The sequence below is a fragment of the Hemiscyllium ocellatum genome, chromosome 7 (genome assembly GCF_020745735.1).
Source record: "Hemiscyllium ocellatum isolate sHemOce1 chromosome 7, sHemOce1.pat.X.cur, whole genome shotgun sequence".
NCBI lineage: Eukaryota > Metazoa > Chordata > Chondrichthyes > Orectolobiformes > Hemiscylliidae > Hemiscyllium > Hemiscyllium ocellatum.
In genome coordinates, this window is record NC_083407.1 from 84,740,184 (window position 1) to 84,765,870 (window position 25,687).

The 25,687-nt window shown below is 40.7% G+C and overlaps 1 protein-coding gene across 2 annotated transcripts in view; it reads right to left on the minus strand.

The window, feature by feature from the left end:
- rftn2 (raftlin family member 2) overlaps positions 1–25,687 on the minus strand; it is a 68,112-nt gene that overhangs the window by 25,838 nt on the left and 16,587 nt on the right. For both annotated transcript variants that reach the window (XM_060828017.1, XM_060828018.1), the window contains exons 3-6: positions 14,265–14,448; positions 8,822–8,933; positions 7,631–7,982; positions 2,049–2,252 (exon numbers count right to left, since the gene is read on the minus strand). In XM_060828017.1, the coding sequence (XP_060684000.1) occupies positions 2,049–2,252; positions 7,631–7,982; positions 8,822–8,933; positions 14,265–14,448 (852 nt within the window). The remainder of the gene's footprint in view (positions 1–2,048; positions 2,253–7,630; positions 7,983–8,821; positions 8,934–14,264; positions 14,449–25,687) is intronic.

Genomic DNA, 25,687 nt, shown 5'->3' on the forward strand with positions numbered 1-25,687 from the left:
TCCGTGTGAATCTCCGCTGGACACACTCCAGTGCCAGTATGTCCTCCCTGAGGTGTGGGGACCAAAACTGGACACAGTACTCCAAATGGGGCCTAACCAGAGCTTTATAAAGTCTCAGTAGCACAACGGTGCTTTTATATTCCAACCCTCTTGAGATAAATGACAACATTGCATTCGTTTTCTTAATCACGGACTCAACCTGCATGTTTACCTTTAGAGAATCTTTGACTAGCACTCCCAAATCCCTTTGTACTTTCGCGTTACGAATTTTCTCACCGTTTAGAAAGTAGTCCATGCTTGTATTCTTTTTTCCAAAGTGCAAGACCTCGCATTTGCTCACATTGAATTGCATCAGCCATTTCCTGGACCACTCTCCCAAACTGTCTAGATCCTTCTGCAGCCTTCCCACTTCCTCAGTACTACCTGCCTGTCCACCTAACTTTGCATCATCTGCAAACTTTGCTAGAATGCCCCCAGGTCCCTTCATCCAGATCATTAATATATAATGTGAACAGCTGCGGCCCCAACACTGAACCCTGCGGGACACCGCTTGTCACCGGCTGCCATTCTGAAAAAGAACCTTTTATTCCAACTCTCTGCCTTCTGTCAGACAGCCAATCCTCAATCTGTACCAGTAGCTCACCTCGAACACCATGGGCCCTCACCTTGCTCAGCAGCCTTCCATGTGGCACCTTATCAAAGGCCTTTTGGAAGTCTAGATAGACCACATTCACTGGGTTTCCCTGGTCTAACCTACTTGTCACCTCTTCAAAGAATTCCAACAGGTTTGTCAGGCACGACCTCCCCTTACTAAATCCATGTTGACTTGTTCTAATCCGACTCTGCTCTTCCAAGGATTGAGAAACCTTCTCCTTCATGATGGATTTGAGAATTTTACCAACAACCGTGGTTAGGCTAATTGGCCTATAATTTTCCACCTTTTGTCTTGATCCTTTCTTGAATAAGATGTATAGAGTCAACAGTTAACAAATTCGTCTCCAACTAAACCCTTAACACTATGGCAGTCCCAGTCTCTGTCTGCAAAGTTAAAATCCCCTACCATTACCACCCTATAGCTGAGATATCCTTTCAAATTTGTTTCTCAATTTCCCTCTGACTATCCCCATTTCAAACAGGTATGCTGTTTTGGAAAATGCAGGGGGTAATCGATTCACAGGGGAACGTAGCACGGACAGCCAAGTTTCTGGTATTCAGACTCTCAAATTTGGTGATATTTATTGGGATCGAGAAGGGTTTTTGGGTGGCCTTCAAAGGGTTGAGAATTCCATGCAGCCCAATTAAATTCTTGAGCCACCAACTGTAGAGAATCTAATCTTAAAAAAAAATTGTGGTGGGCTCAGGGATAATGTTTGCCAATAATCAGTCTATTTGACGTCCAGATTCTGTCAGCCAACAATCCCACATCAGCCCCCTTCTACTTCTCCCCTGAGTTAATAGAGGAAGACGCTGTTGGGAGATACTCGAGTGGCTTGTCCCATGATTGAGTGGATTCAGCCACCATGGTTCCTGCTGTAACAGATTTGTGTTAAGTCTAGCAATGTGTGTCCATAAGGGAAAAAAAGTCTTAAAAGAACAGTATTCCAAAATTCTCCACAATGTGGATAATGATTAATTAATGTTATGTGAAAAATAAAAGAAAAATAGACCGGGGTTTCTTTGGTTTTATAACTGGTGGGTGAGATCCTTGTAAACCTGACAGAATCCCAACCATCCTTGAGGGAACTATCAGGATTACTAATGGTCCAGTTAGAATCATTGTCTCCAATTCTAAGTGATAGGTACAAAACATATTTGAAATTCATTGTCACTTCTGTCACTTTGTTTTTGGATATCCCAGTAACACCTGTCATCCTGCCAAGTTCTTTCGCTACAAGAGATCACACTCAACCACTTTATAACCTTGATCCTTTGTTTGGAATGCACTAAATTTATTCAGCATTTGCTATCTATTGCATTAAAATCAATTGTCACCATTCAATTGTACTTACAATAACTTATCACACAATACAATTGTAAATTATATTTACCTTTCATTGTTTCCCAAACTACGAATGAATCAACCAATGACATTCCACTTTTATAATAAGATGTTGTGATTTCCAACCAATCTGCTTCCAGGGTACAAATGGTTTGGCCCTTCCTTGCTACTCTGAGTGATATATTGCCTTCACGGTAGGACCGTTCACTGAAGTCTTCATTAGACACATTGAAGACAGCAAATAGTTTGAAATCTAGAATGAAAGTAATACACTGTCAGACCACTGGAAAAGGCACACAAAAAAATGAACGTAGCAAGGTAGCAGATCAAGTACATTCTCCACGTAGAGCTATATTTTTAAAAGGCAATTTAGCAATGTCGAGTAAATACCTGACTTGGTCCTGAGAAGCTGACAACACTGGATCAACACTTGTTCTGCAACCTGACTGCCTGACTGTACCTGAAGTTTGGATTGGCAAACTGAGAGAATTCTTAGTGGGGGCCAGGGAAAACTGCAAACTTCGTCCCTGCTTTGGGAGGAATACAGTGCTACTGATTTAAGTTTTCCACTGATTAGGCCAAAATGATCCCATTTTTCCCAGAATTGGAGAAGTATGTATAAAGAATGATGCATTATTTTCCCAAGCTTCTTGTTTCTTTTTGCCACTGTTGTTATGCTGAAAATAAAATCTGTTGCCATGCTGTGAATGTTCTAAAGCATAGAAGACATCCTGATTACTTGCATCTGACCTGAGTTGACACAAAATGCAAAGTTTAAGTTTGAACTAGGAATAACTCCCCATTTTCTCCCACAGGACTCTGATCAACTTTGCTTCACATCATCAGTGATTCACTAGCATGGACTATTCAATTGGTGGAACCCAGATTCAAAGATATTAGTGCTCCAAAGCATGACACTTTCCTATTCTGGCTAATTCAGTAAAATTAAACATAGAGGAAGTCAGTTGGTTAAGTGACAGCTGTAATGTAGGTCACCTTGGGAAGAGTTTTCTGCACGGTAATGTGCTTCATTTGGAAACCTGATTGACAAATAAGCAAACTCATGTCCATTAAAGGTACAGCCAAACTTCAGAAAGATTTAATGTTCAAGTGAATGTTATGGACCAGACCAAATCCCCATAAAATATATTAAGAAGATAGCGTAGACCCTAACTTTTCTTATATTAAAGGTAAGTGTAAGGCATGTTGATTGCAATTTGAATGGTCAATCTACTTTGAGCTAAACACTTTATTTTTAGACAGCAGTTAAAATACAGACAAAATAAAAGCATTGGCTTAACTGTAACTCTATTGAAATGCTTAATGAAGTTTTATATATATATTATATATAAATAAATAAACTACCGCTAATGAACTGCTCCAATGTAGTAACATCCCATAAACACATCTTTGGTAAAGGCAAGTTCAGTAAAATAGATTGTTTCACATACAATTCTAGCAGCAGGAAGAAAACCGCAGCTTTTAGCTGTAACACAGAGAGGAAAAAGAGTTTCCACATCAAGCTTCAAGATTTCAGCAACTGCTGAAAGCCACAACTAAAAATCCAGGTTTTTTGGAAGTTTGACCCCACTTATTCAGGTTGCTTCTATTTTTTCAACTTTAAGAAAAACCAAGTTCTTAGAAGCTGTTTATTTTATTGACTTTGAGGAGACTGCTCTTTACCTGTATCTCAACCTTCATAAAAAGGATCAAAATAGATCTCTCAAAGCCATAGCATCGCTACATGAATGATCTATAAAACAAGTAGTCTTAAACTTTCACATTGTATGATTTGGAATGGATTCTGCTACATAGCAGAGCTGCTAGATTGGGTCTGCAGCAGGTGGTGAGGGAACCGAGTGTGAAAAGCATACTTGACCGTGTCCTTTCCAATCTTGCATGCCAAACAGCATAAGCAGCAAATGATAGACAGAGCTAAGAAATTTCACAACCAATGGATCAGATCTAAGCTCTGTAATCCTGCCACATCCACTCAAGAATGGTGGTGGATGATCAAACAACTATCTGGAGAAGAAGGCTCCACAAATATCCCCATCTTCAATGATGGAAGAGCCAAACATGTCAGTGCAAAAGTATTCGCAGCAATCTTCAGTCAGAAGTGCTGAGTGCATGATCAATCTCCAGTGGACCCCAGCATTACAGATACTAGCTTTCAGCCAATTCGATTCACTTCATGTGACATCAATAACGGTTGGAGACACTTGGTACTGTAAAGACCGGGGGCCCTGACAACATTCGTTAATAGTACTGAAGACTCGTGCTCCAGAACTTGCCATTCTCCTAGCCAAGCTTTTCCAGTACAGTTACAACATGACATCTAACTGACACGGTGTAAAATTGCCCAAGTATGTCCTGTACCCAAAAAGCAGGACAAATTCAATCTGGCCAATTACTGCCCCATCTGTCTTCTCTTGGTCATCAGTAAAGTGATGGCAGATGTCATCAACAGTGCTAACAAACAGCACCTGTTTAGCAATAACCTGTTCAGTGATGTCCAGTTTGGGTTCTGCCAGGACACTCAGCTCCTGAGCTCATTACAACCTTGGTTCAAACATGGACAAAAGAACTGAAATCCAGAGGTCAGGTGAGAGTGACAGCCCTTAATATCAAGATTGCAGTCAACCGATTATGGCATCAAGGAGCCCTAGTAAAACAGTGGGAATTACGGTGCAAACTCACCCTGGCTGGAGTCATTCCTGACACATCAGAAGATGGTCGTGGTTGTTGGAGGTCAGTCATCTCAGCTCCAGAACATCTCAGCAGGAATTCCTCAGGGTAGCGTCCTAGACCGAACTATCTTCTGTTGCTTCATCAATGACTTTCCATCATCAGGTCAGAAGTGGGGATGACATCATCCAGGACAAAGCAACACATTTTATTGGTACTACATCCAAAATGATCCATTCCCTCCACTACTGAAGCCCAGTAGTGACAGTGTGTACTATCTACAAGATACACTGCAGAAATTCACTAAATATCCTCAGGCAGCAACTTCCAAACCCATGACAACTTCCATCTAGAAGGACAAGGTCAGCAGATATGGGAACACCACCGCCTGCAAATTCCCTTCCCATCCTGACATGGAAACATATTGCTGTTCCTTCACTGATGTCTGGTCAAAATCCTGGAATTCCCTCTCTTTATGGGCCAACAAATAGCTGCGCACTGCAGCAGTTCAAGAATGCAGCTCATCACAAACTTCTCAAGGGCAACTAGAGACAGACAAAAATGCTGGCAGCCAGCAACGCACACATCCCAGAAAAGTGTGTTAAATAAAAAAGCAACATGGACAAAAATGATACTTGTAAGTAAACTAGCAGTTGTTTTTTTTCTAAAAACGGGACTATTAGAACAGCTAAATGGGAGGTGGAGGCTCCACAGTATCCTCATCCTCAATGATGGTGGAGTCCAGCACATCCGTGCAAAAGATATAGCTGAAGCATTTGCATTCATCTTCAGGCAGAAGTGCTGAGTGGATGATCCATCTCGTCCTCCTTAGGTCTCCAGTATCACACGTACTAGCCTTCAACCAATTCACTTCATGTGTTATCGAAAAAAGGCTGAAGATACTTGGCTACTACAAAGGCTAACAGCCCTGACCATAATCCAGCAACAGTTCTATAGACATGTGCTTCAGAAGTAGCTATTCTTCTAGCCAAACTACAAAATTGGCATCAATCTGGCTATGTGGAAACATGCTGAAGCATGTCCTTTCCAAAAAAAGGGACAAATCTAATCTGATTAATTATAACCCTATCAGCCTATTAACAATCAAAATGATGAACAGGTATCATTGACAGTGCTTTCCAACAGTAGTTGCGAATGAATAAAGTGTTCAAAGATGCTGAGTCTGGGTTCTGCCACAGCCACTCGACTCCTTACGTCATTAGAGCTTTGGTCCAAATGTGGTCAAATGAGCTGAAGAGGGTGAGAGTGACTGCACTTGATTTCAAGATAGCACTAAGCATGGCTTCAAGGTGACCGTTCAAAACTGGAATCAATGGAAATCAGAAGGAATGCTCTCTAGTGGTTGCACTCATATCTAATATTGCAGGAATTCCTACAGTTAATGTTACAGGTTCAACAATCTTTAGCTGCTTCAATCACCTTGCCTGATAGTGACTGCACAATGTTCAGCACCATTCATGACTCCTCAGATACTGAAGCAGTCCATATCCATATGCAGCAAGACATGGATAACAAGGCTGATAAGTAGCAAGTATCATTCATACCACATGTGCCACGCAATACTCATTGTCTCTTGACATTCAGTGGCATTACCACTGCCGAACTGCTCCATTGTCAACATTTTGGCCAGGGGATTGGGAATGTGGTACCACTGACCAGAATCTGAATTGGATCAGTCATATAAATATTATGGCTAGAAGAGCAGATCAGAGGCAAGAAATTCTGTGGTGAGTAACTCACCTTTCATTTTCTAATGTCTGACCACCATTGACAAACTCTCCATGGATACCCAGCACATACCTGGTCAAGAGAAGATGGTGGCACTTATCCTTGCAGAGTAAATAAAGTCATTAATCGGAGTCAAGGAGTCCAGGCAAAATTGGAATCACTGGGAATCAAGGGGCAAACTCTCTGCTGTCTTGAGTCATACCTTACACAAACAAAGATGGTCCGTCATCTCAGCTCCAGGAAATCGCAGGTGCCATAAGCCCAACAATCTTCAGCTGCTTCATTAATGACCTTTCCTCTATCACATGGTCAGAAGTGGGGAGTTTCGCTGATGATCGCACAAAGTTCAGCACAATTTGTGACTCCTCAGATATTGAAGCAGTCCATGTTCAAATGCAACAGGATCTGGACAATATCCAGGCTTGGGATGACAAGAGATAAGTAGCATTCACAATGCCAGATTTAAAGTGAACTGCAGAGAAGCAAGGGTGGAATAAGTAAAAATGTTTTCACTTGGCAAGTAGTGAGGGTATGGAATACACTGCCTGGAAATGAAGTGGAGGCTGGTTCAACTGAGGCATTCAAGAGGGCATTAGGTGATTATTTGGATAAAAATAACGTACAACTCAATGGGAAAAATTAGGCAATCAACACAAATGACGCTCATTTAATGAAAACTGAAAGAACTGCGGATTCGGTAAATCAGAAACAAAAACAGAAGTTGCTGGAAAAGCTCAGCAAGTCCGGCAACATCTGTGAAGAGAAATCACAGTTAACATTTCAGGTCCAGTGACTCTTCCTCACTTAATGAGCCAGTTCAGGCATGATGGATTGAACAGCCTCCTTCTGCATTGTAACACTTCTATGATTCTAAAAGGGTTCCCACAGGATCAGATTCAATCATTATGCACTATAATCTAGTCTGTATCATGAATAATATGCACCCAAAATCAAAAAGTGTTTTAATCCTCTTCTTTAGTTTAACAAGACAGGAACTTATATAAAAACTTATAGATCAAAAGCAGCTTTTTATTATTTCCATTGTTCATGAATGTGCATTACGGATGATGTTTCATTGTTGTGAAACTGGATAAAGATAGAGCTTTCTACATGGAAACATGTAACCCTACAAATAAACAATACAATCACAAATAGTTAAGTACTGATTTTCAAAAAAATATAAATAAGACAAACCTTCCTTTGGTTGACTGCAAGGACAGGTTTCATTTCCAATCCTTTTCTCTCTTCCATGCAAAAGATCCTTCTCTGGAGCTGGCCCATTCTCTAAAACATCAGTGACGTTATTGCAAGAATGTTCTTTTTCCATTGCAAATTCCATTGGCTTTTTGTTAAAAATCTCCTCACTGCATTTTATATGGTTATCAGGATTTTGCTTTCGTTGATCTGGCAATTTAAAGTCAACATCCTGTCCCAAATCTGCAACTAGTTCTCTTGATAATTTTGTACCATTGCAGGCCTTTGACTGGGTACTGAGTGGATTTAAAAATCCTACAAACTTCATTCCTTTCTTGGTTAAATCATTCACCTAAAATTCAAGAACACAGAAGTAAAAATTGCACTGCTGCTTATTTGAAAACAAATAAACATTCTCATTTGAAAGAAAAGCTGTTGGGCAGCTGTTTAGGAAGTATATGCAACAGATTGCTGTTGTGGGAAGAGGGCAATAAGTAGAAGTAACAGGTCATTGTGATGGAATTTCCCAAAAGGGCTCTATTTTCCTGTTGTGCTGAACAGCACACTAACGGAACTGTATGAAGCACATCTCCAGGAAAGGGGTCTTCAATAGTTCCTTAATGAATCACTTCTGTCTGAAGGAACCCTCTTCTGATACATCCCTAAGATAACAGCAATGTTTGTAAAAATATGGTATGAACTACATCTTGATTTTTTTTTGGCACAAAATTGTTTTCTTTGGCTCTTTGATTTCCTAAAGAACACATATGACAACAAAGGCAAGGTGGTGGGAATTGATTGGTATTGGGGGTTAAAGGTGGACACATCTTTTGCCAGACGCTACCTCCATTGAAATTTAGTCAGTATTTTGGAAACTGACTCTAGCAAACATTACACATACACAAAAAATACAATCTCCTCATACTGGTTCCTAAACAAACGATGTCAAAATTTATTAACACAAGAGAAACAGATCCACTCTGGTCACAACCTTGAAAATTATTTCTCTTTAGCTCTACTGGTTACTGATACGTAAGCAGTGCACATATTTCTGGCCATCATATGAGACATGAATCCACTGCACACATCGAAGATTAGAAGGCCTTATTCACTGAAAAAGCATGTTTTTGCCTTTTCTCAAATCTGACAGTGATTCAGAAGATTGACTTAGTACACATCAAGAGAGAGTACCTTGTCTAACAGTCCTTTCACAACATCAATGGAAAGTGTTTGATTGCTCACAGACCATTCTTCAACAACTAGCTTGGAGTGCCTTGGTTCTCCTTGTTCTGACTTCTTTATACTGTATTCAAGTAGAATAACAGAACACATAAGAAATGAATAAGAAATAATAATTCTTAGAATAATTAAGATGTTCTGCAGATATTTAGATGAAGCAACTAATGGTTCACATTAGAAATAATAGAACCATAAAATATATCAAACTAGGTCAGTGTCTGTTTCGTAACACTAATTGTATTAGGAAGTAGAACAGACAGCATGTATAGCATTAAAAAAGTTAAAAATCTCACAACACCAGGTTATAGTCCAACAGGTTTAATTGGAAGCACACTAGCTTTCGGAACAATGCTCCTTCATCAGGTGATTGTGGAGGGCTCGATCGTAACAGAATTTATAGCAAAAATTTGCAGTGTGATGTAACTGAAATTATACATTGAAAAATTGATTGTCGGAATACAGTGATAGTTTCACTTCTTTTATGTGTAAATCACAAAACCCTTTTTTTAAAAGTTGCAATCTTGGGTTAGCTGTTAATAATGATGATAGCTAGACAATATGTTGAAGGTATTAGCCCCCTGTATTCTCTGTCTATGACCTGATGTTTAGATTGATTCTAATCTAAAAAGTGAGATAACAGATCTTTACATAAATTCATGCAGTTTTTGAGTTCAAAGTTCTACATGAATGTATGCAGTTTTTGAGCAAAGTGCAATGTAACTCTGCAAGTACAAATTCACCCCACAAAATATATGTGTGCATGTGGGTCTTTGTCTGTGTGTGTCTGTCTGGGGTGGGGGTTGTGAGTGTGAGAAAATGTGTGTGTGTGTGGTGATGGAGAGAGAGTATTTTCCACTGGGTCTGAAAATGTTATCAGAAAGATTTAGCAGACTCTGGTGTATTGATTACCTCTCTTCCAAGAGGACTTTAAATCTGGTGCCATCTACTGGAGATCTATAGCATCCAACAATAGTGATGTAATCAAGGAGACTGATCAATGCAGGCAGAATGAAGAATTCACAGAAAAGCAAGCAGTAAAAATCATGGATTATATTTCGTTTTTTGCAACCATTCCTCAAACAGCAAAAGTTGTGACATAAACATATGGTTAAGGTCCAAGTTGAAATATCATAAATTAATCTTAAAATTGACTTAAAACTCAATACAACTTGAAAATTATATTGGAAGAAAATAACACTCCTATGCTAATAGCATCCAAGTCAGTTGCTGAGATTGACACCAAGGCATATGCATTTTCTTTTATGCAGACCTCCTCAATTGTACACCTCACCCCACCCCACCCACTGTCAAAGCTGCTCCCTACCTATTGACCTTAGAGATATTTTCTCATCAACTTGTTCAGACAATTTATAATACATCCCTGGAGCAGGCAGAACCTGAACCGTGGTTCAGAAGTTGGGATGTTCCTATTGTGCCATAATCGCCGTTTTATTGCTTCTTAAAATGCTTTAAAGGAATGCAGGGGTTCACATTCAGGTATTGTCTAATCAGCCTGTTCAGAGATGTTATGGTACACCCTCTGGTGAAGCATTTTTCCTATCACTGCACCACAAAAGTCGTCCTGTGTTCACATTTAGGGATCTTCCTAATCAACCTGTTCAGAGATGTTATTAGAGACCTGTGGAGGAAGTTGGACTTGAACCATGGTCCAGAGGTAGGGTTGTTACAACTTCACCACAAGAGACCTGGAAACCTTTATTTGTATTTTAATTTTAAAAAACTCAGACTGTCCAAAGATGTATAAATCCCCTCCAGATCAGATGGGACCTGGACCCAGGTCTCTTGGTTCAGTTATTTCTCTTAGCCTTAAATTAAAAAATAACGAATTTTGACAACTGTGACTAACCAGATATTAATATATTCCTCTTCTTTAAATTTAAACTTTTGATACTCTTTCTAAAGCTAATCAAAATAACATCTGCCTTTTTACTTATGTCTACATTAACATGGTCAACATTAATATATCACGCTAACCTTTTCTTTAAAATGATTTTTTCCCACATACAGAAATAATTGTTATCCATATCCTTGAAACACAATATTTCATGTCCTTGTATCAATATTCCATGATTTTTGAAAAACACAAGATGTCCCACTTCAAGGACATTTTATAATTTCTTATTAGATGTTTGACTGGTCAGTTAAACTTCTTGTGATTATACCTGATGTCAGTTATGACCAGTTGCAACTGAGAACCATGTTAAAACATGCTACCGTTGTGGAGGTTCTGAGAGCAAATAATATTTCTTGGTAAAGTTGTCTGACAATTGTCGACTTGTGTCAACACTTTTATTATATAAATCTCTGTCCATTCCAATATTGCTTTCACATAAGCGAAGCTCATTCTCAGCATTTCCATTGTGTTACTCTTTGTCGAATGAAGATTGTCTCAAAAGCAAACAATTATTCATAAAGGCAAAATACTACTGATGCTGGAAATCTGAAACGATCATAGAATGCTGGAAAAACTCAGCAGGTCTGACAGCATCTGTAGAGAGAGAAAGAGTTAATCATTATGGCTCTTCTTGTGGATGTAAGCAGTACATTAGAGTTTGAAAGAAATTTTGTTTGTTAAAGAGCCCAAAAAGAAGTTGTAGGAAACAGTACAGGTTGTTCTCCTAAAACACATGTTTCATAAATGCGATTTGGCTGCAATGCAATTTGTAAATTAAGGACTGTCTTTTTTACAAAGCAAACTCCCATTTGATGTTACGCGATTCCATCCATTTTATTACCATCCGGCTGTGTTTAATTCTGCTGACACACCTATTGCAATAGGTTGTCATCTGTGTGTGTGTATTCTTTTGCTTCTATCGGCAACTAAGGTAGGGGAAGCGAACAGCGGAATATTTTGCTGGAATGCTTATTGGGATCATGCACTGATTGACAGAAGGTGCAAATACAGTGAGGTTCAGCAAGTGCTGGAGAGCAAGCAGGGCCTTTTGTTAAGCAGAGGCTCAGATAGTCTGAAGTTTCAACACATGGTGATTTTACAAGAGAGGGTGTATGTGTGGGAACGGGATAGATGTGAAACTAAGGACAGACCACTGATGACTCTAATTTCTCCCCACACCACCCATCCCCAAGTTATGCCTGATCCAAGTTCACCCAGTCTCTGGGGGGTGGGGGATCTGAGAGTCTTGGCACCTCTTTCTTTCTGAAATCCCAGACCCAGGAAAGCCGTTCAGAGCATCCCAACTCTTTAGCCATCCCATCAAAAAAAACGGTTTTACTCGTGCCAAAAAATAACTTCCGGAAGTTTCACAAAGTTTAATGGTAGAGAATTGGGTTCTAGATAAATTCCTCTACACAAGGAGCTGGGAATACAACAACAGATTGGGAAGTTTCGCTTGTAACATCTTGGCATTTCTATAACTGACCAGAAATGGACAGGTTCAGTAAACTGGTGTCCCTAAGCCTGTTTTTCCCATAGGCCTCGTTGCTTCTATTGTGTGATTTTCTATAACACAACGTCGCAAGGGAACATAACTACCACATTATAGGAGAACTACCTGTACAGTTGAAATAGGGTATGGAATATAGTGAGGTCTTTAGATTGTTCTGTGAGATCTACTGATCAAATACCATGTGTGGTATTAAGCTTAGAAAATAATGGATTTAGCTCTTCTAAAGTGCGTATTTTGGCAGGGCGCCATTCCAAAGCAGCAAATAAGCATTGTGGATCAAGGCATATTCTCAAAGATCCACAATCTTTATGATGCATGTTATTAAGCTACACCAGTCTGTGCTCCTGCAGTCTTTTAATGATTCCATCCTGCTCCATCCAGCTCGATTCTCAATTTGTATTTTAAATTGACACTGCACTGATTTCTCCTGTTGTTGCCTTTTTAAGGCTTTCTTCTTAGCAAAACTGCTGTGCTTTTAAACTTTTTGTAGCAAAATTGTTGTAATTAACAAAAGGTGTTGAATCTTTTGTAAACTGTTTCAAAGATTTTCGATTTTCTTAGTGTTAAGACAGCAGGAGAATATTCTTTGTGCTTTCTCTTTAATTGGGGCAAAATAGAGATTTATGTCTTTTTCCACTTCTAAACTGATAGCCACAGGCTTTCCAAATAATAAAAGGGTTTCTAATTTTTGAAGCTTTCAGGCCTCAAAACTGGTCTGTCTGGTTTGTATTAGCTTTTGAAATGGATTCTTATTGTTCTGATTCTGCAGCGTTTGCTTCCAGTATTCAGTTTAAACATTTTTTCCCCTGTTTTCTTAAAGACATATTCCATGAGTGTTATAATCACTGCTTCATTTAATTTTACTATTTCTCTTCAGAATTTTCATGCATTCTTCACAATATTGCTTAAAGCTTTGAAACAGCTGACAGTATCAATTTCTGGCACCATGTCAGGTTAATGATATTGGTTTGATAATCAATCGCTCATGGCTTTTGTTTCTTCTCAACAGCAAAACACATTATAAGCTATAAAACAGATATTATATCAGAGGAACTGACTGTGTGTATGGAACCTTTATACTTCAGCTAGACTGAATCATAGAATCCCTACAGTGTGGAAGCAAGTCTTTGGTCCATCGAGACCATAACTACCTTTCAAACAGCATTTGACCCAGACCCACAACCTTTACACTATTCCTATAATCCTGCATTTCCCATGGCTAATCCACGTGGACAAAATAGGCATTTTAGCATGGCCAATCCACCTTATCTGCACATCTTTGTACTGTGAGACAAAACTGGAGCACCTGGAGGAAAACCATGTAGACATGTGGAAAATGTGCAAAGTCCACACAAACAGTTGCCCAAGGGTGGAACTGAATCTGAGTCCCTAGTGCTGTGAGACAGCAGTACTAACCACTGAATCACTGTACCACTCCCGTTTACTGACTGCATGTTAAGTTGAATTGTAACATTGTATAAGAATAATATATATAACACTATTAACCATAATTAAAATTAAGACTATAATTGTTGAATTACAAAAGCAATGCAGATAGTGTTTAAAATCTGATTGAAGATAGTATAAAAATGTTTTGGTCAAATGATTTCAAAAACATTCGTTGTGAAATAAAAGAATTTTAAACCACCTTCTTCCAATTCAATGACTGAGAACAGTACGCTGTAAAAAAAATTAAAACACACTAAACTTATACCTGGCAATCACATATTTTAAAATAAGTCATTAGTTGTAACTAAATTCTATTAATTTTATGAAGTCAAGTTGTTAAATATCTTCAGTGTTAACCAAATGAATTTAGAATTAGATGTTACGAGCTACTTTAAACAAAATGTGGTACTAATTACTACTTTCTAACATGAAACTGTTGCATTTTGTGATCTAGTTTTTTTTGCACTTCAGACTTCATAGTAAGAAGGAAAAAATTAAATGCTATGAATTTAACTCACCTGGATCTTATTTTAGTTAGTATAACTCTATAAATGTAACTCAGTGGAGATGGTTTCCTTTGCCCCACAGAAAGTATTGTAGGATGGATAGTGGCAACAACATATCCTCTCTTATAGTATGCTTCCAATTTGTAATTAAGATCCAGAAGAGAGGGAATCTTGATAACATCTGGATTTGATGAATCTATGATGTTAAAAAAATATAGAAAGTGAATACTCATCAAATTTGAACAAAGTCTGGATGTAGATTGCAACCTAATTTCTAAATGATCCACGATTTTCCATGCCACTACATTAATTTACAATATGATAATTTTATCACTACAGAGTTACTGTTGCAGTTGTGATGGAACCTGTCACCCGCAGGACCAGTGGAGGAAACATGTGTAAGTTGTTTTCTGAACACACAAATTATTGCATGTTCTTCTGGGTACATTGACCCTGGTTTCAAAGATTGTATCCTACAGAAAGGGAAACTACAGGTTTCTGACGAAACTGTAACAGGTTGAAGTGAAATAAAAAACAGTGAAACAACTAAACTCACCCAGTAGTACAGTACAGGTGGGCTTCAGAAAATGATCCAGGATCTTCTAAAAGGAAAATACAAGGCTTCTGCAATTGTTTTTGTTACATGAAGATATTGACTGACTAGACTTGGCCTGACAGTGCACAGATGGCTGGATTATAGGTAATAGTGGTGAATTCACATCAACACTGTCATGAACAAAGCTGAGGTGGTTCCGCAGAACTGCACCATTTTGGTGAAGTCAGAGCAAGTAGAATACAGTTTAATTGGCAGCTGCTGTTGAATGAAATTTGGTGCTAAATCTTTGAAGAAAACGATGAGAGGAAGATAACAGACTTGAAGGACATTTTGGTTGAAATTGGTGTCACATATTCTAGCAGACTGCCTTGTAAATCCATGAGACCTACTAATATTGCATTTACTATTTGACGTGTAATTTATAGTTTATATTGACCTCAATTTGTTTGTTAGTTCATAATTATTTTGGTTTTTGTTTTACTGTTAAAGCAAAAGTTATGAGTAAAATCTTTTCTACGGGATTTCTTATTCAGTATATTCAATTATTTTGTTTGATCATCAGGTGGAATGCATGTCATAGACTATTAGAAACAAATTCATAAGCATAAAGGAAGAGATTAATGAGTGCGATGAACAGACAATGATATTGAGAATATTTTTACAGGCTGACTGATACACAATTCATGAGTATTCGTACCAAACGGTTGATATTCTGCAGAAAAATGTCTTTTTAGTCACAGATTGATTAGGCGATGAATTCACCTACATGGCAAGAAGCTTAAACCATTTTGATGGTTGGGTTTCCAAATTTCAATGGCTGGCTGCTCAAATCTTTCGAGTGATGATGGATAATCAAATAAAGTGGATAATGAGATTTCCATTGGGTCTTGCTCTATTTACAGCAAGGTATAATTTTATTCTACAGAAATGTTTTCTGCCATAGGGTGTGTTTAGAACTAATGATTCAACGACATAAGTCTCTATCAAGTAGCAGTGGCATTTTCTTTGTTTGTGGAATGTGGATGTTTTTGCCATTCCTAATTACCCTTGAGATGATTGGGGTGAGGTTGTTACCTTGAACTGCTACAGAGGAGCGGTGTAGACAAACACAGTTAACTTAGGAAAGGAATACTGAGATTTTGATCATAAAAGAATGATCATATAGTTCCAACGTAGGACGGTGTATTACTTGAAAGGGATCTTGCAGGTGGTGGCATTCCCATCTGTCTGCTGTCTGTCTTCTGCATGGTGCTACAGATTTGGAAAGTGCTTTTTTGAGCCTTGTCAAGCTGCTGCAGTGCATCTTGTAGATGGTATAAACTGCAGCTGGAGAATTTAGAAGGTTAAGGAGTAGTATGATTGAAGTCTTCAAGATATTAATACAAATGAACACGATAGATAAATTATTTGGAGATTTGAGAACTAGGGCACTAAAACATAGGATTAGACCATTCAGGAGAGATGCTAGAAATATTTCTACACATACAGGGTGGTAAAAGTTTCAAACTCTCTTCCACAAATGGCTGCTGAAGCAACATCAGTTGTTAATTTTAAGTCTGTGATAGATAATTTCTAAGTATGTAAGTTAGCTCGCTGAAGGTTTGTTTTCAGACTTTTCATCACCATACTAGGTAACATCATCAGTGAGAGTCTCCGGTGAAGCTTGGGTATGTCTCACCTCTCCATTTATAGGTCTGGGTTTCTTAAGGTGGGTGATGTTATTTCCGGTTCTTTTTTTCCCAAGGGAAGGTAGGTACAATCTAAATCGATGTGTTTATTGATGTAGTTCTGGTTAGAAAGCCATGCCTCTAAGAATTCTCGTGCATGTCTTTGTTTCACCTGTCCTAGGATGTGTGTGTTGTCCCAGTCAAAGTGGTGTCCTTCTATGTCTGTATGTATAGAAACTGGTGATAGCGGATCGTGTCTTTTGGTGGCCAGTTGGTGTTCATGTATCCTGGTGGCACGTTTCCTGCTAGTTTGTCCGATACAATGTTTTTCACAGTTCCTGCATGGTATATTGTAAATGATGTTAGCTTTGCTGGTAGTATTTATTTGATCCTTTAGGCTCATTAGACCTATTTAAGTGTGTTGGTAGGTTTATGGGCTACCATGATGCCAAGTCGTCTGAAAGTCATTTTTGATAAATCTTTGATGTAAGGTAATGTGGCTATAGTTTTTGTTGCATTATGTCTGCTTGTTTGGGTTTGTTTCTGAGGAATCAGCAAATTGTGTTCATTAGGAACTAATTTTTCTTGAAAACATTGTATAGATATTTTTCTTCTGCTGTTTGTAGTTCTTGGGTGTTGCAATGTGATGTAGCTTGTTAAAATAGTGTCTTGATGCAGCTCCATTTGTGGGTGTTGAGATGATTGCTTCTGACGTATTTGATCTATGTTTTTTTTTCCTGTAGACATTGGGTTGAAGCTCTCTGTTAACTGTATGTTCAATTGTCACATCTAGGAATGGGAGGCTGTTGTTGTTCTCCTCACCTTTTGTGAATTTTATGCCTGTCAGGATATTGTTGATGATGTATGTTTCCTCTAATTTGTTCCGATTTGTGAAAACAAAGATGTCATCTCCATAGTGGACCCTCCCGTCTATCCAACCCAAGCTTTGGGTTCGCTATGTTGATGACACCTTCAATAAACACTTCAATTTAGATCCTACCTTCCTTCCCTTGAAAAAAAAAACCAGAAATGACATCACCCACCTTAAGAAACCAAAACCTATAAATAGAAAAGCGGAACATACCACCAGCGCTTCACCAGAGACTCTCACTGATGATGCTAACTAGCATGGTGATGAAACGTCTGCAAACAACCTTCAAGCTCAGCAAGCTAACTTACATACTTGTCGTCAACCTGAACTCGAAATATTCTCAAAAATCGCTAATAGGTAACTTCTGTTAAACAAAGGTATTGAGGGATATGGGCCAAAGGCACATAAATGGAAGTAAGCCAAAGATCAGCCATGATCTCACTGAATGGTGGATCCGGCTTAAGAGGCTGAATAGCTTACTCCTGTTCCTACAACAATGATAAGGGCAGCACTTGTCATGATGATATAAAATATGCATTACCGATTTCTGGATTCCATCAGCTGATTTAATATCTGGGACTTTTGACGACTAAGTGATTTCAAAAGGGTCCAAAAAACACTAGATGGAATTTTATAGGGCACGGAGCAATGTGGGAGATGCCCAAGATTTGTGATACAATCAGATGAGAAGTCCAGTGAGGCTAATCTTGATGTTGGCAGCATCTCACTTCAACGGATGATATCTACTTGGACTTCAAGAAGGTCTTTGACAAAGTGCCGCACAAGAGTAAGATAAGAGCCCATGGTGTCAGAGGCAAGGTGCCAACATGGATAGAAGCTTGGCTGTCTGGCAGAAAACAAAGAATGGAGATAAAAAGATCCTTCTCAGGAGGACAGCCAGTGACAAATGGTGTTCCGCAAGGCTCAATGTTGGGACCACTACTTTTCAGTTTATATGTTAATGATCGAGATGAAGGAACTCAGGGCATTCTAGCTAAGTTTGGAGATGATACCAAGATAGGGAGAGGGACAGGAAGCACTGAGGAGGCGAGGAAGCTGCAGAAGGATTTGGACACATTAAGAGAGTGGGCAAACAAGTGACAGGAGTACAAGGTGAGATAGTGATAGGTCATGCACTTTGATAGGAAGAATAGAGGCATGGACTATTTTCTAAATGGGGAGAAAGTTCAAAAGTCTGAGTTCAAAGAGACTTGGAATTTCTAGTCCAGGATTCTCTCAAGGTAAGGATCAACTAGACAAAAGTGAGGACTGCAGATGCTGGAAACCAGAGTTTAGATCAGAGTGGTGCTGGAAAAGCACAGCAGGTCAGGCAGCATCCGAGGAGCAGAAAAATCAGCTGCTCTCAAGGTAAACTTGCAGGTTGGTCAGTAGTTAGGAAGGCAAATGCAATGATGGCATTTAGTTTGAATATAAAAGCAGTGATGTACTTCTGAGGTTCTATAAGGCTCTGGTCAGACCACATTTGGAGTACTGTGTGCAATTTTAGGTTCTGCATCTCAGGAAGGCTCTGGAATGTGTTCAGAGGAGGTTTACGAGAATGCTCGCAGGAATGAAATGTTTAACATATGAGGAACATTTGAGGACTCTGGTTTTTACTTGATGGAGTTCAGAAGGATGAGGGGTGATCTAATTGAAACATAGAGAATAATGAATAGCCTGGACAGAGTAGATGTTGGGCTGAAGTTTCCAATGGTAGGAGAGACTAGAATCCAAGGGCATGGCCTTAGAATAAAGGGAAGACCTTTTAGAACGGAGACAAAGAGAAACTTCTTCAGCCAAAGAATTCATTGCCACAGAAAGCTGTGGAGGCCAGGCCAATGAGTATATTTAATACTGAGATTGATAGATTTTTGACTATCAAGGGGATCAAGGGTTACGGGAGAAAGTGGGAGAATGGGGTTGAGAAATGTATTAGCCATGATTGAATGGTGAAGCAGACTCGATGGGCTGAATGGCCTAATTCCTGCTCCTATATCTTATGGTCTTTATGCTTCTGATAAACAGTGTGGTGAGATTCTTGGTATGCAGCAGCGAATTGCTGGGATTATTTCTTGTTAAACATCTTGTTAGCACCCCAACTTGCCTTATTAATATTCAGCTTCATGTCTTATGAAACATGCCAAATAAGCTCAATGTGAAGAAAACTCAACATAGAAATCAGATCAGGTACTTGGCAAATTCAGTTCATTGCCTGTTCTGAAGGACCTCATGATGTGTAGAACTAAGCAGCACCTCAGAGCATGATCAATCAACACTAACTGTACATACTCTTTGTCCACAGTCAATGGCACTGGGCATTTGCCAATTCTTCACGACTGTCATGGACCGTCTCTGCTCCATTTGCATGAAGCACAGACTTCCATTGTTGGGCGCATCAGTAACTAATTTTGAAAGTCTACGGCAGGGACACATTTTGTGCATAGGCAGGGATCAAGGTGAAAGACTAGACAAGGCTGCAGTCAGAGCTGTGTTTTCCCTCCCTCACTCTCCCTCAAAGATGCTGCTCACACCATCCTTACCTTACCATGCCAATTAATGCAGTCAAACAACCAGGCAGCTTGCCTTGCTGGTCAGCAGCCCTCAGCTAAGGTGATACTCATCTTGCTGTATAGCAGTGTGTTGCATGAATATCAAATCTGCACCATGTGTCAAGCAGTTAACAAGGCAAACACACTGCGTCTACAGCAAGCAAACGACCATATGTCGAAGAGTTTGGAGACTGGTTCGCACTGGTCCACAGAATATCTGACAGGTAGGGGCTCCAGCACAATAAATTATGGGCAGTCTCTGAAAACTCTTGAATGGACTGGCCACAGTCAGAGTTTGTGTCTTTGCAGCTGTGGGAGTGGATCAGTCAATCCTATGATAATACAGCAGCCAGCTAGGATTACGGCTAATGCAGCTGGTGAGATGTCGACCCACCAGTCAGTGATCTAGGCATTTCTCAGCTGGAGCTGTTTGGTTAAGTCATTCAAGGGGCTCTATCTATGGTACATCCTGTGAGGATATGAAGTTCTGTCTTGTGCTGGTGTATATTCGACACCACACAGAGACACAAACATCTAGGCATAAGGTCAAAGCAGTGCCATTTATAAAAAATGCAAAACAATATACAGTGCTTTGAAACTCAAAAGTATTCTCAATAAGTTTTCTCCTTTCTGTCCCTCCCACTACGTCTTAGTGTACTTGCCAGTTCCTCAACTGGGGAGCAAAGATCCTTGTTGACAGTGGAGATCCTTAACGCTGAAGATTTTGTTCCGGCAACCTCCAGGGCACTTGTGTCTGCATGAACCACACATGCTGAGGGTCTTCTTGCTGATGCAAATGGTCCATCTTCAATGTGAACTTCCAAAAATCAGAGAAGGGTCGGCAGGGTGGAAGTGGAGGACCCAACAACCTCTGTAGTACCCAGAGAGGAGACACCTGAGGAGTCTGTGTATGTAGTTCCTTCTCTGGCTGAATGGTACGTGGCACTGACTGTCTCTTTATGAATAAAAGCCACCTGAAGTGTTCACTAAATTCCTCATCCTCTGTTCCTATGTCTTCGGTCCTGAGAACCAAAGACTGGATGATGGAGTATAGGTGTGCGCGTCTCTTAAGCAGTCCTTAAGATCGTTCATGGCAACCGCCAACCAGTCCATGGAGGTATCCAGATATTTGCATGACTCACCGCATTGCAGCAATTTGTGGGCAGCAATGCTCAATGCAGCACACACTTTTGTCTGGCACAAAGTCCCTGATTGCTGACAGCACACACTCATCTCCTGCCTGGGTTTAAGCAGGTACTTCATCTCTGACAGGCCACTGAGTGCCAGCAGCTCGGGGTATTTCTTTCCCAGCCAGATGTGGAGCTATCGCAGAGATTTGTTCACTCGGTTGTGGCTGCACAGGTCCTGGGCCTCCTCCACCGCCGCTCCCTCACCACCTGACGCCTGGAGGAAGAACACGTCTTCTTCCGGCTCGGAACACTTCAACCCAGGGCATTAATGTGGATTTCACCAGTTTCCTCATTTCCCCTTCCCCCACCTCACCCCAGCTCCAACCTTCCAGTTCAGCACTGCCCTCATGACCTGTCTACCTGCCTAACTTCCTTTCCACCTATCCACTCCACCCTCCTCTCTGACCTATCATCTTCATCCCCACCCCCATTCACCCATTTTACTCTTTGCTACCTTCCCCCACCCTCCTCTCTGAACTATCACCTCCAAGCCCACCACCATTCACCTATTGTACTCTATGCTACTTTCTCCCTTGCAGCATCTGCAATCCTTGTTTTTACCTATGTGGCTGCACACTTGCCCATTCCATGAAACATTCTAACTCAACAATGTGTATCTGAGCTGGTGGGGGTGCAGGAGGCTGTCTTGAAGATGCTTTTCCCCAGTCTAAGTACTCTCGTCCTCAAAGGTCAAGGAGATGATTTCTATAGCCATCTGGAGATGGTGGGCATGCTGGCTATATCTGCAAGACAGTAGAAAGTGAGGGCTGCAGATGTTGGAGATCAGAGTTGCGAGTGTGCTGCTGGAAAAGCATAGCAGGTCATGCAGTGTCCGAGGTGCAGGAAAATTGACGTTTCGGGCATTCCTGATAAAGGGCTTATGCCCAAAACATCGATTCTCCTCCTCCTCAGATGCTGCCTGACCTGCTGTGCTTTTCTAGCACCACACTCTCGACTCAATAGTTGTTCTGCCCAATGCTGTGTAATGAATGACACTGACAGCACGGTTGCTATGCTATTTCCAGTGTTTAACTGAGTTGGCAAGATATGGATGTTTTGGCTTCCCTCCAGGAGCGGTCCCAGTCTGCTCCTGCAAAGGCTAGGATCTTCTTCTCGTAAGGGGGTGAGGATCTAATGTAAGCCTGCAAAAACCTTCAACTGTCCAGGCTCTTTCGACTCTATTATGGGCTGTTATCTCCTATAATAAGAGAAAGGGAGGAACTAAGTGAGGTGAAAGTGGGTGGAAAGGTGGTCAGGTGTCCTAGTAACTAAATAGGCTAGGCAGAGGCCATGCAGTATTAGTGATATGGGAACTTTGGAAGGCAAAGAGGTGAGCAAATGCATGACAACGGATGTGGGACGATGTTGAATATAATAATGAAAATAGCAAAGCATGAGCCTTGGTGGGAGCGGGTGTAGTAGTAGAGATAGAGTCAGCATTCGATAACAAAGAGAAGAGTGGGGTTCTTACCCTGGCAGAAGGTCACTGACCTTTTTATGGCACTGTTAGCTGTCTCACCACATTGTAAAGATGGCACTGACCTGGGTGACGACCAGACCAGGTTGCCACGGTCTGGTGGCGTGACCTCCTCTATCAGTCCTTTCCTTTGCCTCACCCCTTGATAAGGTCCTCCAGGTTACCGATGGAGATTTGCAGCATCACCTTTCAGTTCTCTGACAACTTCTGGAAATACCCTTGAGTAAGCAGGGGAGTTTCAGAGTGCCAGTACTCATCCAGTTGCACAACTATCTTCCAGAGGATATCTGGTGAGTAGTGAGTGGTTCTGGGACTCATTAGACTGGGACACAAGAAGCAGACTTGAAAAAAGAGACACCAAAATATATAACATGAGAAGAGGTTGCTGACTGGTTGGGTTTCTGTTGGTATGGAGATACAGCAAAATAGTTAACTGTTGCTCTTAGCCTGTCTCAACAGAAATATTCAACAGTGAGGAGACTCAGCCTAATGTTAGCTCTACAACATTTTGAATTTTGTAATACAACAACTCTGCATTGATGTGTCAGGGAGAAACAATACCGAGGCTTTGTAAAGAACAAATGTGGAGAAATGCAAATTTGTAAGCAAAATGGTCTTTTGTAGAATATTAGTGTATTCTATATTGTGTATATTATATAAATATATTATGACTTCCAATGTAAAACAGAAACAGTGATGAGGAAATTTTGACACAAAATAAACATACTTCTTAAATATACCTTTCATTTCTTTTCTGCAGGGAGATTTGCTAAAGGTTTATAATATATCATTATTAATTAGGAACTTGAATTGTAAAGTAGATTAGATTCCCTACAGTGTGGAAACAGGCCCTTTGGCCCAACAAGTTCATACCAACCCTCCGAAGAGTAACCCACCCAGACCCATTCTCTGACTAATGCATCGGGCAATTTAGCGTGACCAATTTTCCTGACCTGCACATCTTTGGGACTGTGAGAGGAAACTGGAGCACCCGGAGGAAACCCACGCAGACACAGGGAGAATATACAAACTCCACATAGACAGTCACCCAAGGCTGGAATCGAAGCTAGGACCCTGGTGCTGTGAGGCAGCAGTGCTAACAACTGAGCCACTATGCCACCCCTGTAAATACATTTTTGGTTTTCAGTTGTGTAAAGGTGACTTTCTTTTAAGAATCAGACAGCTTTTTTAGCAGTTGGAAGAAACAGTGTTTCAAACAAACCATGAGGTGTAAGCTCAAGAAGCAGACAAGCTACATGGTGAGAAAATGAATGAATTATCTACCAAGTTAAAATTTACAACCCAGAAACAAACAAATGGAGAGGACAGAAGCAGGTTCAGTTCAGAAGATTCATACCAACAGATGTGCTGTTATCAGTCTGTTTCTGTATGGTTCAAAGATGGATGGAGAGAATAATATCTGGTCAATATGCAGAAATTGAAAGGAAACACTCAACATAGAGATGTACAGCACGGAAACAGAACCTTCGGTCCAACTCGTCTATGCTGATCAGATATCCCAATCCAATCTAGTCCCACCTGCCCATATCCCTCCAAACCCATTCATATACCCATCCAGATGCCTTTTAAATGTTGCAATTGTACCAGCCTCCACCACTTCCTCTGGCAGCCCATTCCACACACGCACCACCCTCTGCACGAAGAAGTTGCCATTAAGGTCTCTTTATATCTTTCCCCTCTCACCCTAAACCTCTCTAGTTCTGGTCTATCCCAGCCCAGTGAAAAGACCTTGTCTATTTATCCTATCCATGCCCCTCATGATTTTCTAAACCTCTATAAGGTCATCCCTCAGCCTCCAACACTCAAGGGAAAACAGCCCAAATCTATTCAACCTCTCCCCATAGCTCAAATCCTTCAACCCTGGCAATATCGGAGTAAAAAGTGAGGTCTGCAGATGCTGGAGATCAGAGCTGAAAATGTGTTGCTGGTTAAAGCGCAGCAGGTCAGGCAGTATCCAAGGAACAGGAAATTCGACGTTTCGGGCAAAAGCCCTTCATCAGGAATGAGGAAAGTGTGTCCAGCAGGCTAAGATAAAAGGTAGGGAGGAGGGACTTGGGGGAGGGGCGATGGAGATATGATAGGTGGAAGGAGGTCAAGGTGAGGGTGATAGGCCGGAGTGGGGTGGGGCGGAGAGGTCAGGAAGAAAATTGCAGGTTAGGAAGGCAGTGCTGAGTTTGAGGGAATCGACTGAGATAAGGTGGGGGGAGGGGAAATTAGGAAACTGGAGAAATATGAGTTCATCCCTTGTGGTTGGAGGGTTCCCAGGCGGAAGATGAGGCGCTCTTCCTCCAACTGTCGTGTTGTTATGTTCTGGCGATGGAGGAGTCCAAGGACCTGCATGTCCTTGGTGGAGTGGGAGGGAGAGTTAAAGTGTTGAGCCACGGGGTGGTTGGGTTGGTTGGTCCGGGTGTCCCAGAGGTGTTCCGTGAAGCGTTCTGCAAGTAGGCGGCCCGTCTCCCCAATATAGAGGAGGCCACATCGGGTGCAGCGGATGCAATAGATGATGTGTGTGGAGGTGCAGGTGAATTTGTGGCGGATATGGAAGGATCCCTTGGGGCCTTGGAGAGAGGTAAGGGAGGAGGTGTGGCGCAAGTTTTGCATTTCCTTTTGCATCTGAGTAAATCCTTTCTGAACCCTTTCAAGTTTCACAACATCCTTCTGATAGGAAGGAGACCAGAATAGCACGCAATACTCCAAAAGTGGCCTGGACAGCCACAACATGACTTCCCAATTCCTGTACTCAATACTCTGACCAACAACGGAAAGCATACCAAACGCCTTCTTCACTATCCTATATACCTACGACTCCACTTTGAAGGAGCTATGAACCTGCACTCCAAGGTCTCTTTGTTCAGCAACACTCTCGAGCAACTTACCATTAAGTGTATAAGTCTTGCTAAGATTTGCTTTCCCAAGATGCAGCATCTCACATTTATCTAAATGAAACTCCATCTGCCACTCCTCAGTCCATTGGCCCATCTGATCAAGATCCCGTTATAATTGAGGTAACCTTCTTCGCTATCCACTAGACTTCCAATTTTGATATCTTCTGCAAACTTACTAACTGTGCCTCTTATGCTCACATCCGAATCATTTATATAAAT